General features: G+C 39.4%; 1 protein-coding gene across 1 annotated transcript in view; it reads left to right on the plus strand.

Annotated features, from left to right (window-relative positions):
- The window catches only part of TMEM132D (transmembrane protein 132D), an 881,229-nt gene that overhangs the window by 200,299 nt on the left and 669,901 nt on the right, over positions 1 to 11,029 (plus strand). Inside the window, exon 2 of the mRNA XM_027853583.1 lies at positions 2,701 to 3,592. Within this exon, the coding sequence (XP_027709384.1) occupies positions 2,701 to 3,592 (892 nt within the window). The remainder of the gene's footprint in view (positions 1 to 2,700; positions 3,593 to 11,029) is intronic.

Genomic DNA, 11,029 nt, shown 5'->3' on the forward strand with positions numbered 1-11,029 from the left:
TTCCCTTAGCATAAACAGAAGGATTATTGTTATGATAATCATTATTATAGTATTATGTTACTATTATTGCAGGCAAATCACCAAACATAATTAAATCCTTTTTTAAAAAGTGTGACCTGATCCCAATTGCTTAAAAAAAAAGTGTGCCTAGGCCTACACAAGACCCAGATAACACCCAAAAGGTACATTGAAATGGTTTCAGTAACCCTAGATGACTTTAAAGGATATGACGTAGATAAAGATTTTCTTCAATCACAGGCCACACTCTTGAGATCCCACTGAGTTATGAATTTCAGTGATTCTGTGATTTATTGGTGCTGTCTTTTGGAATAAAATACCAATAGGTGCTCAACCTTACAGTTACCAGAGATTTAGTGAGAATGATTAGAGTGTGATTTGTTATGAATTTTTGGGAAGCAAGAGTTTCCAGAATAAGTAACTTATTTTTCCTAATCCTGGTAGTGCCTTTCCTTTAAGATCAGCTCCAATTTAACCTAGATATATCTTGTTTATATGTAGTTGTTTGCATTTTGTCTTTACTATTAGACTATAAACTCCTTGAGGGCAGGCACCAGTTTTTGTTTGCCAATCTTTTTATTCCTAGGGCCTAGCACAGTGCCTGGCACCCAATTAGCTTAATAAAGACCTTTCGACTTGGTTGATTGACTTGAGCATGCAGTGGATATACTGGTTCTACAGACTCTATTATTTTTGTTTCTGTATTTTACACACAACTCCAGGAAAAGAGCAGAAGTACAGAAGAAAATGATTTTCCATTGAAGAAGTGATTTATTTAGAAAGGACCTTTGTTGTTGTTGTTGTTGTTGTTGTTTTTATGGAAGCTTCTTATGTTCTGTGCCTTTGAGCTGTTGGTAAAAGATTCAGGACAAATCAAATTCAGGTCAACTCATCCTGTTTATTTATGGGCCAGTCAGAACTCCTATTTGTCCAGGAGTCAGGTACAGTAAACTCCTGGGACTGAGATGCAATTCCCTTTAGGCCTCCCTCAGGAACAGAGTGTCCTAGGTTTCTGTCATTTGGTCTCATTTTATAAGGTTCCTCTTGGCAGATTTCAATGATGGTCAGTTCCCCTATCACCACGGAAACCCCAGTGGATACATGCAACTGTCCTATAACTTTCCTTGATATTCTTGTGTTTCTGTGTGGCAGACCAGCTAGGACGAATCTTCCTTTCTTAAACATTCTTTAATATAACTGCCATACCTCTGGTGTCCTTTTCCCACTCTACACTGCCCTCCCATTGTGTCCTCTGGACCTCTTACTATATTATTATTAAACTGCCCTTCAAATTAGATCTGTACCCCCCCCAATCACTTTATGTTGATTTCATATTTACTTACATGTGCACAAGTTGATTCTTCCCAATATAATGTAAGCTCCTTGAGGGCAATCATTATTTCATTTTGTCTCTGTGTCCTCAGAATCTATTAATAGTACCTGACACAGAATATGAGCTTAATAAATTCTTTTTAAAAAATTTGGGTCAAATTAAACACTTGTTGTATGAGGAAGATGCAAAGAAACATGGTGGGAAGAAGGCTTAACTTCGAGCCAGAACAGAGCAGAATTTAAATGCTGGCTCTGAAATTTGCTAGTTATGTGACCTTAGGAAAGTATTCTCATCTGTACCATGATCATGGTAATTGTTGTTATCATTAATGATAATTAATGGTGATGATGCTGGTGCTTTCTAATTTCACAGGTATAGTGCTGGGAAAAAAATAGTAAAATGTACAAAATTGTTATTATTATTATCATTATTACTATTATTAACATTATTATTACAGGCAATTCACCAAACATAACTGAGCCTCAGTTTCCTCATCTATAAAATGGGACCAACAATAATTCTTTATAACAATCAGAACTATCCAAACTTGGATTGGACTGCCTTAGGAGAAAGTGGCATAATGGATAGGAACCCACCTTAGAATCAGGAAGACAGAAACTTAAATCCTCCCTCTCTCAGGTGTTGGCAGTGTGACCCAGAATGACTCACTCAATCTCTCAATGCCCCAGGCAACTGTCTGTCAGGCAAAATAAACATTTATTAATCACCTACCATGTGTAAGCCGGTGTGCTAAACATTAAACTCAGCTGTCTAGGATTGCATGCTATAGAGATAGAGCAGATATTAATTTACATTGGTCAAGGGAGGTCCCTATAACCACTGATATCATAGTTCTAGTTAAAAAAAATAGTAATATACTGTTCATAGAGTTATTGAGAGATATCATGATCATCATGATCATCATCATTATTTCTTCTGAGCCTCAGTTTCCCCGTATATAAAATGTGGATAAAATGCTCGTTAATAGGGAAAGCACTTTGTCTAAATTAAAGCAAAATAGAAATGAGTTGTTATTATAGGATTATAGTTTTGGAGTTAGAAGGAACTTCAGTGGCCACGGAAACTGACCCCATCATTTTGTGAATGAGGAAACAAGCTGCAGAGGTTAAGTGACTTGCCCAGGTAGTGATCAGCTAGTAAATATCTGAAGAAATATTTGAACCACGTCCTTCCTGACTCTATGCCCAGCAGTCTATCCACTATCATACAGGCCAACCCTAAGGAGCACTGTACCAGTTCCAAGAGAATTACTATCCATGAAATGAATTGCTTTATGGCTTCCTTTAAGCTTTTCAACTGACACCTAAGATTTTATTTCCTCCCCACAGTGTCCGAGAGCCGAGGGATTTTAGAGAGCATCCAGAGATTCTCCCTGCTGCCCACCTACCTTCCTGTGAGCTACCGTATCAACAATGCTGATATCTCCTTCTTCCTCAAGGAAGCCAACCAGGACATCATGAGAAACTCAAGTTTGCAATCCAGGGTGGAATCCTTTCTGATTTATAAATCCAAGATGGCACCTTCCTTGAATGCCAGCTATGGGCCTTTTTCTGTGGAACAACTCGTGCCCCAGGACCTGCTGTTGCCTTCCAATCCATTTGCATCTACCAACAAATTTGCTCTCAATTGGAAGCTAAAAGCCTACATCATGAGTGATAAAATCTACCTGAGTAGGCCCAGAGTTCAAATCTTGTTCTACATAGTGGGCAGGGATTGGGATGACCATAGCACCACAGAGAGGCTGCCCTGCCTCCGAGTGTTTGCCTTCAGGGAGACCAGGGAGGTGAGAGGCAGCTGCCGCCTGGCAGGGGAACTCGGACTGTGTGTAGCTCAGTTGGAACTCCTGTCCAGCTGGTTTAGCCCCCCGACTGTGGTTGCAGGGAGGAAAAAGTCAATGGATCAATCCGAAGGAAGTCCTGTAGAGCTTTACTATTCCATCCAACCTGGAGATGAGAAAGGAGATTGTACCAAGGAAGAGACAAGGAAAAACAATGGAATCCGACCAGGCCACAATGATATTGATGAAGTGGGTCCTCCCTTGCAGAGGATTGGGAGTGTGTTTCTCTACCAGACTCACAGTGGGAGCCCTTCTTGGAGGGAACTTCACTTAGATAGCAATGTTGCCATCCACTATGTGGCCAAAACTGCCAAACAAGGAGAGATTTTGACTTTTCCTGTTTCTGTCTCTAGAAATTCCACTGAGGATCATTTCACACTGAGGTAAGTTAAAAGAGTTCAAAGTCAAGATATTCCTTCTGAATTTTGTTGTTTTCTGGGAAGACTCGTACTATTGCCATGAAAATTGAGCCATTTTTTAAACATTTTGTAAAAAGAGTTTCCTGTCAATATACTGAGAATTAAATGGAGAAAATGTGGCAGAATGGGCAGAGTGCTGGGCCTTGAGCCTGAAAGCTTGGATTTTAATTCTGCCTATGACACATACTAATGGTTGGACCCTGGGCTAGTTACTTAGTTTAAAATTGTTTCAGTCTTCTCCATAGTAGTTGGATAGGTTATCACGGATGAGTTGCTTGGCAGAAGGATTTCCTACCCATGCATTGACAAAATAACAGTTCATTTGTATATTCAGATTGGGAAATATTGAACTAAGATGGGAGTTAATTATTGGCATATATGAATAGGTTATGAAAATTGTTTTTAGATTATCCAGAAGATTTTAGATTTTATAGAATGAGAATATTTGGACTAATACTAAACATTTGAAGGTTCAAATTAGTACCACAATGTTTGTAACTGTCATTAAAATCGGGATAGGAAAGATCTATTCTTGTCCTACGTATTTTGAGTGTATATGGGTTAAATTTACTTTTGCATTTCTTATTTTTTCCTAAGTTATGATTTCAGAGTACCTGTCCCCAACAACAACAATGAAAGTTGGTCCATTCTCGTGGTCCCAACCGTGAATTGGTCCCCACTCATTAGGTCCATTGGATTGATATAAAACTGATATGACTTAACATATGAAATAGAAATTGGAAGGAAATGGATTTAGGGAGCTCTTTATAATTGTAATGTCAAAGAGAAAATGCTTGCTTAGATCTGTGGAGTTGTCCAAGAAGTTGTTGAAGAAACTTAGTAGTGTGACATTACAAAGGTAGTCTCATCATTTTTCCTAGGTGCTTTGAATTGTATAGGACCAGGATGAAATTTTTAGTATCATTATTCTCTGTTTCTTTAATCTCTCCCCTTATCAATCCATCCTCCACAGAGCTGCCAAAATGATCTTGTGAAAATCTCATCATCACTTCCTTATTCAAGAAGTGATGTTGGATCCCTATTACCTTTAGAATGAATTATAAACTCTTCTGCTTAATATTCAAATACCTTCATTTTTACCCTCCAGGTTAAATTTCCAGAATTGTTTCACTTTATTTCTTCTAATACATGTTGTCTTCTTGCAAAATTGGCCTTCCCCAAATTTGGTACTCCATATCCTATCTGTGTGACTCCGTACCAGTTGTTCCCTGTAACTGGAAGACACTCTTTCCTCACCTCTATCTCTTAGAGTTCTTAGGTTCTTTCAAGATTTAACTCAGGCTTCACCCCCCTCCATGAAACCTTCTCTGATTCCCCTCAGTTATTAGGGTTCTCTCTTGTTTCAAATTATTTTGCGTTATATTTATTTATGTATTATATACCCTCTCCCCCCCAAAAAAAGAATATAAGCACTTTGAGGGGAGGCACAATTATTTTATTTTCTCCTTTATATCCCTTCCACCTGAAACATAAGTCATAAATGTTTCTTGATTTGTATTGAACTGAACTTAGAAAATATCTTCCTAGACATGGTAATGAATAATGTTTAGAGAAAACTAAAGGGATTTTGGGCTTTGAAGTTACCGGATTGTTGGTGACCTGTGGTATCATGAGAAGAACATTATAGAACGTGAGGTCAGGGAAGCTGTGTTGAGATCTGAACCTTCACACCTAGGATCATAGATTCGTAGCTTTAGAGCTGGAAGGGACCTCGAGGCCACCAAGTCAAATCCACTCATGTTTCAGTTGAGAAAACTGAAGCTAATTCAGGCCCAATGAGTTGCCCAAGGTCACCCAGATAGCAATGGAGTGAAGCATGATTTGAATTCAGATCTTCCTGTTTCTTAAGTACAGTTAGCCCTTTGACGTCACGACTTTCCCCATCACGGTTTTGATATATCGAGGGTCAGCATAAGAAATGTAATGGGATTATTAGAGGAGTTTTGCAGCAGCCCTAGATGACGTGTGAAGGCCAGCAGATGACACAGAGTCTATGACCAAATTCTTAACCCAAATTTTACAATAAGGTACTGGAAACACCCCATAAAAGAAAAAAAAGAAAAAAAAATCAGGCTTCTATGGTACAAAAGGAGGGTCAAAAAATTTTAGGTGGATTTTCCAGATTATACGGGCACCACCCTAACCCTCACCATGTGGAAGGGGTAACTGTATAGCACTCTACTTACTTTGGGCCCTTATAAGTTGTCTGAGATAGAGCTATTCACTTGTCCTGTCTGGAGGTCACATTCCTCATCTGTACTAGGGGATTGCACTAGATACACTTTAGTCAATCAATCGGTCAACAAGCATTTGTTAAGTGCTTAGGATATGAGGAAGGAAGGTGGCACAGTGGATAGAGAGCTGGGCCAGGAGTCAGGAAGACCTGAGTTCAAATCTAGCTTCAGACATTTATGAGCTGTGCAATCCTGGGCAAATCACTTCACCCTGTTTGCCTCAGTTTTCTCATCTGTAAAATGAGCTAGATACTCCAGTATTTTTTGCCAAGAAAACCCCAAATGGTGTCACAAAGAATTGGACATATCTGAAATGAATGAACAACAACACTTTAGATAGAGATCCCTTGGATAATAGTTACTGACAAGCCGGGGTATTAGAGCTACACTTAAGGAAAATCACTTTGGCAGATGACTGGAGGATGAGGAGACACATAGGGTAGGGAAATAAATTAGAAGGCTATTGCCATAGTTCAGACAAGAAGCTGAACTGGTGTGGTGGCGATGTGAGTGGAGAGAAGGGAATGCATGTGAGAGATTTTGTAGAGAAAGAAATTGCAAGATCTGGAAGTGAATTGGATATGAGAGGCGAGCAAGTAAATATTCCATAATGACACTGAGGTTTTGAATCTGGGTGACTTGGAAGGATATTAATTCCCATCACAATAATGTTGCTGTTCATTCTTTGTTTTTGAGGAAGACAAATAACATAATAGGATGATATCTTAACTTGCATAAATTGGATTTAAGTGAGGCAGAGTTGCACAAAATATAATAATAGTGAAAGTCAGAAGAAGAGAGGATTGGGGAGAAAGATCATTCTCTTTTAGACTTGTTGAGTTTGCTATGCTTAAGGGACAATCAATTCTAAATGCCCAACAAGACAGTTAGTCAGTGATATGGGACTAGATCTCAGGAGACAGATTAGGGCTAGTTAGTTATAGAAATGATAATTGATCCCATGGGGGTTGATTTGATCACCACTTAAGAAAACCAAAAGAAAAAAGGAGTCCAGGGCAGAACCTTGGGATACATCTACCTATTCTTAGATGTGGCATGGATGACAATACAGCAAATGAGACTAAGGAGTAGTCAGATGGGAGAGCCATATCAGAGATATATCCTAGAGGAGCCAGTGATCAACAGTATCAAATGCTCATCAAGAAGGATGAGGATTAAGAAGAGGTAATTGGATTTGGCAGATTGTTAGTAACTTTGGAGAGAGCAATTTCAGTTGAGTGATAGGTCTGAAACTAGATTGCACAAGGTTTAGAAAAGGGAGAACAATTAGTGGAGGCTCTAATTGTAGAGGGCTTTACTGAGGAGTTACAAGGAAAGGACATGAGACTGATAGGATCTAATGAAGGTTTTTTCAAGCATTGGGGAGATTTCAGAGTATTTATAGACAGCCAGAATGCAGCCAGTAGATAGAAAGTGATGGAAGATTAGAGAGAGTGGGGATGATGATGGGGGAAATCTTTTGGAAAAGATGTTTGGGGATGAGATCAAGGGTACATCATAGAAGGGTTCATCTTGGCAAGCAGAAGGCTATGTCATGATCAGAGATGGGAGCAAAGGAAATAGTGGAAGATTGTGTCAGGGGGTGTGTGAGAAGAGATTAGAGAAGAGCGAGCTCTTGATGAACAGCCTCATTTTTTTTTGGTGAATTATAAGGTAATGTTCTAAGCATAGAGAGTGGAGGGGAGGTAGTGATAGGGGAAACTTGAAGGAAAAAGAGAAGGTTTAGAATAGTTATAGTTAATGTGATGAGAAATGAATTATGTGGGGCAGCTAGGTGGTGCAGTGGATAGAGGACCAGCTCCAGAGTCAAGAGGACCTGAGTTCAAATCCAGCCTCAGAAACTTGACACTTACTAGCTGTATGACCCTGGGCAAGTCACGTAACCCTGATTGCCTTGCCCTCCCTACCAAAAAAAAAAGAAATTAATTATGAAGAAGTAGTATGAATGCCCTGCTGCAGTGAGGACCCGGTTAAGATTAGCTAGCAGTAACTACCTATAAGGTCCATTAGATCTCTAAATCATGGATAGAGTGCTCAGTAAATTCAGGGAGAACTAGGTGCCAGATGGTGTCATGGAAGAAACACTGGCTTTGAGTTGAGAGGACCTGGGTTCAAATCTAGACTTAGACACTTAATGCCTATGTGTTTAGTATGTCACCTTAACCTCTGGGCCTCAGTTTCCTCATCTGTAAAATGAAGAAGATTCACCAAATAGCCTCTGAGTGCCCTTCTATCTCTGAACCTATGATTCTAAATACTGCCACTGATACTTCCTAACTTTGTGACAGTGGGCAAGTCATTTCGCCTGAGTCTCAGTCACCCCTCTAACACCTGAGGTACTTCCCACTTAAGTTTATTGTAAGGCTCACATGAGATCACATAGTTTAAGTGCTTTACAAACTTTATAGATCTCTATAAATATCAGTCATTACAATTTTTTTGTCCTAAATCATATGATTGTTTCTGTGGTCAAGGAAGACAGATGCACTGTGGGTTGCTGAATAGACATGATTGAGCCAACCCTATCACTGAATCTGGCAAAGCATGCAGGTGTTTTTATGCTTGAGAGAGAAGGGTTTATTCTTGTGCATTCTCCAAATACTAGTTCATTTTCTTATTCCCATAGTCTAAAGGAATATAGGCTGTTGCTTGGATCATAAATGACTCCCATGTCAAAAAAAATTTTTTTTGAGTCTCTACTTGGTAAGATGTCAGACGCTACCATTGACCTAGAAGCTGTTGTGCAAAATTTTGGAGCTTTTAAAGTATTTACAGGCAGCTAACCCTGGGATGTAGGGAGTAGGAGGGTAAGCCATATTCTCAGGCAGGTTTCTAGCCAATGCCTACCACATAGTAGGTATTTAATAAATGCTTGTTGGTTGCTTGGGATTACTTTTCAGAACACCACTACCACCACTATCACTAATACCAATGTGAGAAATGTATTACTCAGTTGGGTTACATATATATTCATAGAGGCTGTCTAATTCTAACTCTAGGTGAGACTTTGAATAGAAATCTCTGGAATTTCTTCCTCCCTTCCCAAAAGAAACTCTGATTTCTGCGTTAGAGGTATGTGTGTATTGGGGGCGGGGAAGGGCAATAAGGGATTGGGGCTACAAGGCTGACCAGCTTTGCTCATTTGAGAAACAGCATTAGATTAGAATAATATCCATCTGCCTTCCTAAATATTGCTAATTTAGGTCAAATGTTTTTGAGGCTCAGGCTACTTCCCTGGTATCTACTTCTCAAAGGGGAAGAGGTGTATCTTATATCTAGATGGCTTTGTTCTTTTCCACCTGATGCTAGTTATATAAAAGATCAACCCAAATAGCGAATAGTGAATAAATCCATTCATCCAAGCATACAGCAAGCAGAAACCAAAAAAAGTTATAGAGATTAGAATATTCCAGATAAGACACAAAATAAATGAATTCTCCCATTGGGAGAGAATAATCTCCACTTATCTGAGAATTTCTGATTTCACACAAAGTGAAATTCTTGGAAGTCTGTAGAGAGGTAAACTGGACTCAGGGATAGGAGTTAACTGTCAGCTAACTATCTGTCTTCTCAAGTCTTTTTTTCTCTGAGTCCCACCCTCTCTCCACCACCTACAGGAGCAGGAATGTCTTTCCTCTTCAACACCTCTTGTACCAACTCCACTCGTCATGCAGGCATTGAGCGGCATTCTTTCCACCAATGAGAAGAGTCTTATGTAAATATACTAGGCTTGAACCCTGGGTTACAGTAATAATGATAAATACTAGTAACAACTCACATTTTTATAGTGCCTTAAAGCTTGCAAGGTTGGTACTACAAATATTATCTTGAGAAGTTAGGGCTGTCCAATAATATGAGTACGTGTGTGTGTGTGTGTGTGCGTGTGTGTGTAGACTGATATGTTATCACCACTAACAATTGATTTCAAGTCAGCTACTTTCCAGATCTCTAAACAGTGGCTAATAGGGCCTTGAGGTAAGCCACTGAATAAACAGAAATAACTTTGCTTCAGAGGAAGAAAGGGTTATTTAATGAGAACAAAGAAAAGCTTGCACAGTCAGAGGAATTTTGTACTTGGGAAAAAAACACGCAAATTTCGTTTAAAAAGACTTCTACAAATTGAGTAAATTATTCCTGTCACCCTAAATGTATAAATGAACTAGCTTCCTGCAAATGGGAGGAAAGTAGATTACAGAGCTATACCTGTCCTAAGACTTCACTTGGTAAACTCTGAGGTAAAGCTACCCAGCTTTGAAGAGAACGGAGATGAGGAAGCAATAGAGGAAAAGAGACTTTTGAAGGAGAAATAATGGCTATCATTTCTTTAGCACTTTAAGGTTTGAAATTTGTTTTACAAATGGGATCACATGTGATTCTCACAATATCTCTTTGTTTTTGTTTTTTTTTTTTCGGTTGGGCAATGGGGGTTAAGTGACTTGCCCAGAATCACACAGCTAGTGTTATGTGTCTGAGGCTGGATTTGAACTCAGGTCCTCCTGAATCCAGGGCTGGTACTCTATCCACTGCACTACCTCGCTGCCCCTCACAATATCTCTTTGAGGTAGGTGCAATCGTTATCCCCAATTTATAGATGAAGAAACTGAGGCTGAGAGAAATGGAATTACTTGGTCAATGATTGCACAGCTAGTTAGTGTCTGAGGAGTGGTTTGAAACCATGTCTTCCTGACTCTAAATGCAGAGCTCTATTCATTATACCACACTGCCTTTCTTTCTAATTTTATTATCTGTTAACAAATCGAACACTTTACTCATAGAAGGTGCGAAGGGAAATGCAATAAAGACTTGACTGGATTATTACACATTTCATTTTGGTAGCACTGCCCACACAAATTAGGTTTCATTATTCCAAGTCCAGCACTTATGCTGGGGAAAAGAGGAGGGAGAAGGGAGAAAGAGAAAGGGAAGAAAGAATGAAGAGGAGGAAGAAAGAGAAAGAAAAGGGAGAAATAGGAAGAGGGAGAATGAAAAAGAAAAAGAAAGGTGATGAGGAGGAGAGAGAAAGAAAGAGAGAGAGAAGGAGAGAGGGGAGAGAGAGGGAGAGAGGGGAGAGAGAGAGAGAGGAAAGAGAGAGGAGAGAGAGAGAGAGAGAGAGAGAGAGAGAGAG

Source organism: Vombatus ursinus, unplaced genomic scaffold (assembly GCF_900497805.2).
Source record: "Vombatus ursinus unplaced genomic scaffold, bare-nosed wombat genome assembly UNPS02009994.1, whole genome shotgun sequence".
Classification (NCBI taxonomy): domain Eukaryota; kingdom Metazoa; phylum Chordata; class Mammalia; order Diprotodontia; family Vombatidae; genus Vombatus; species Vombatus ursinus.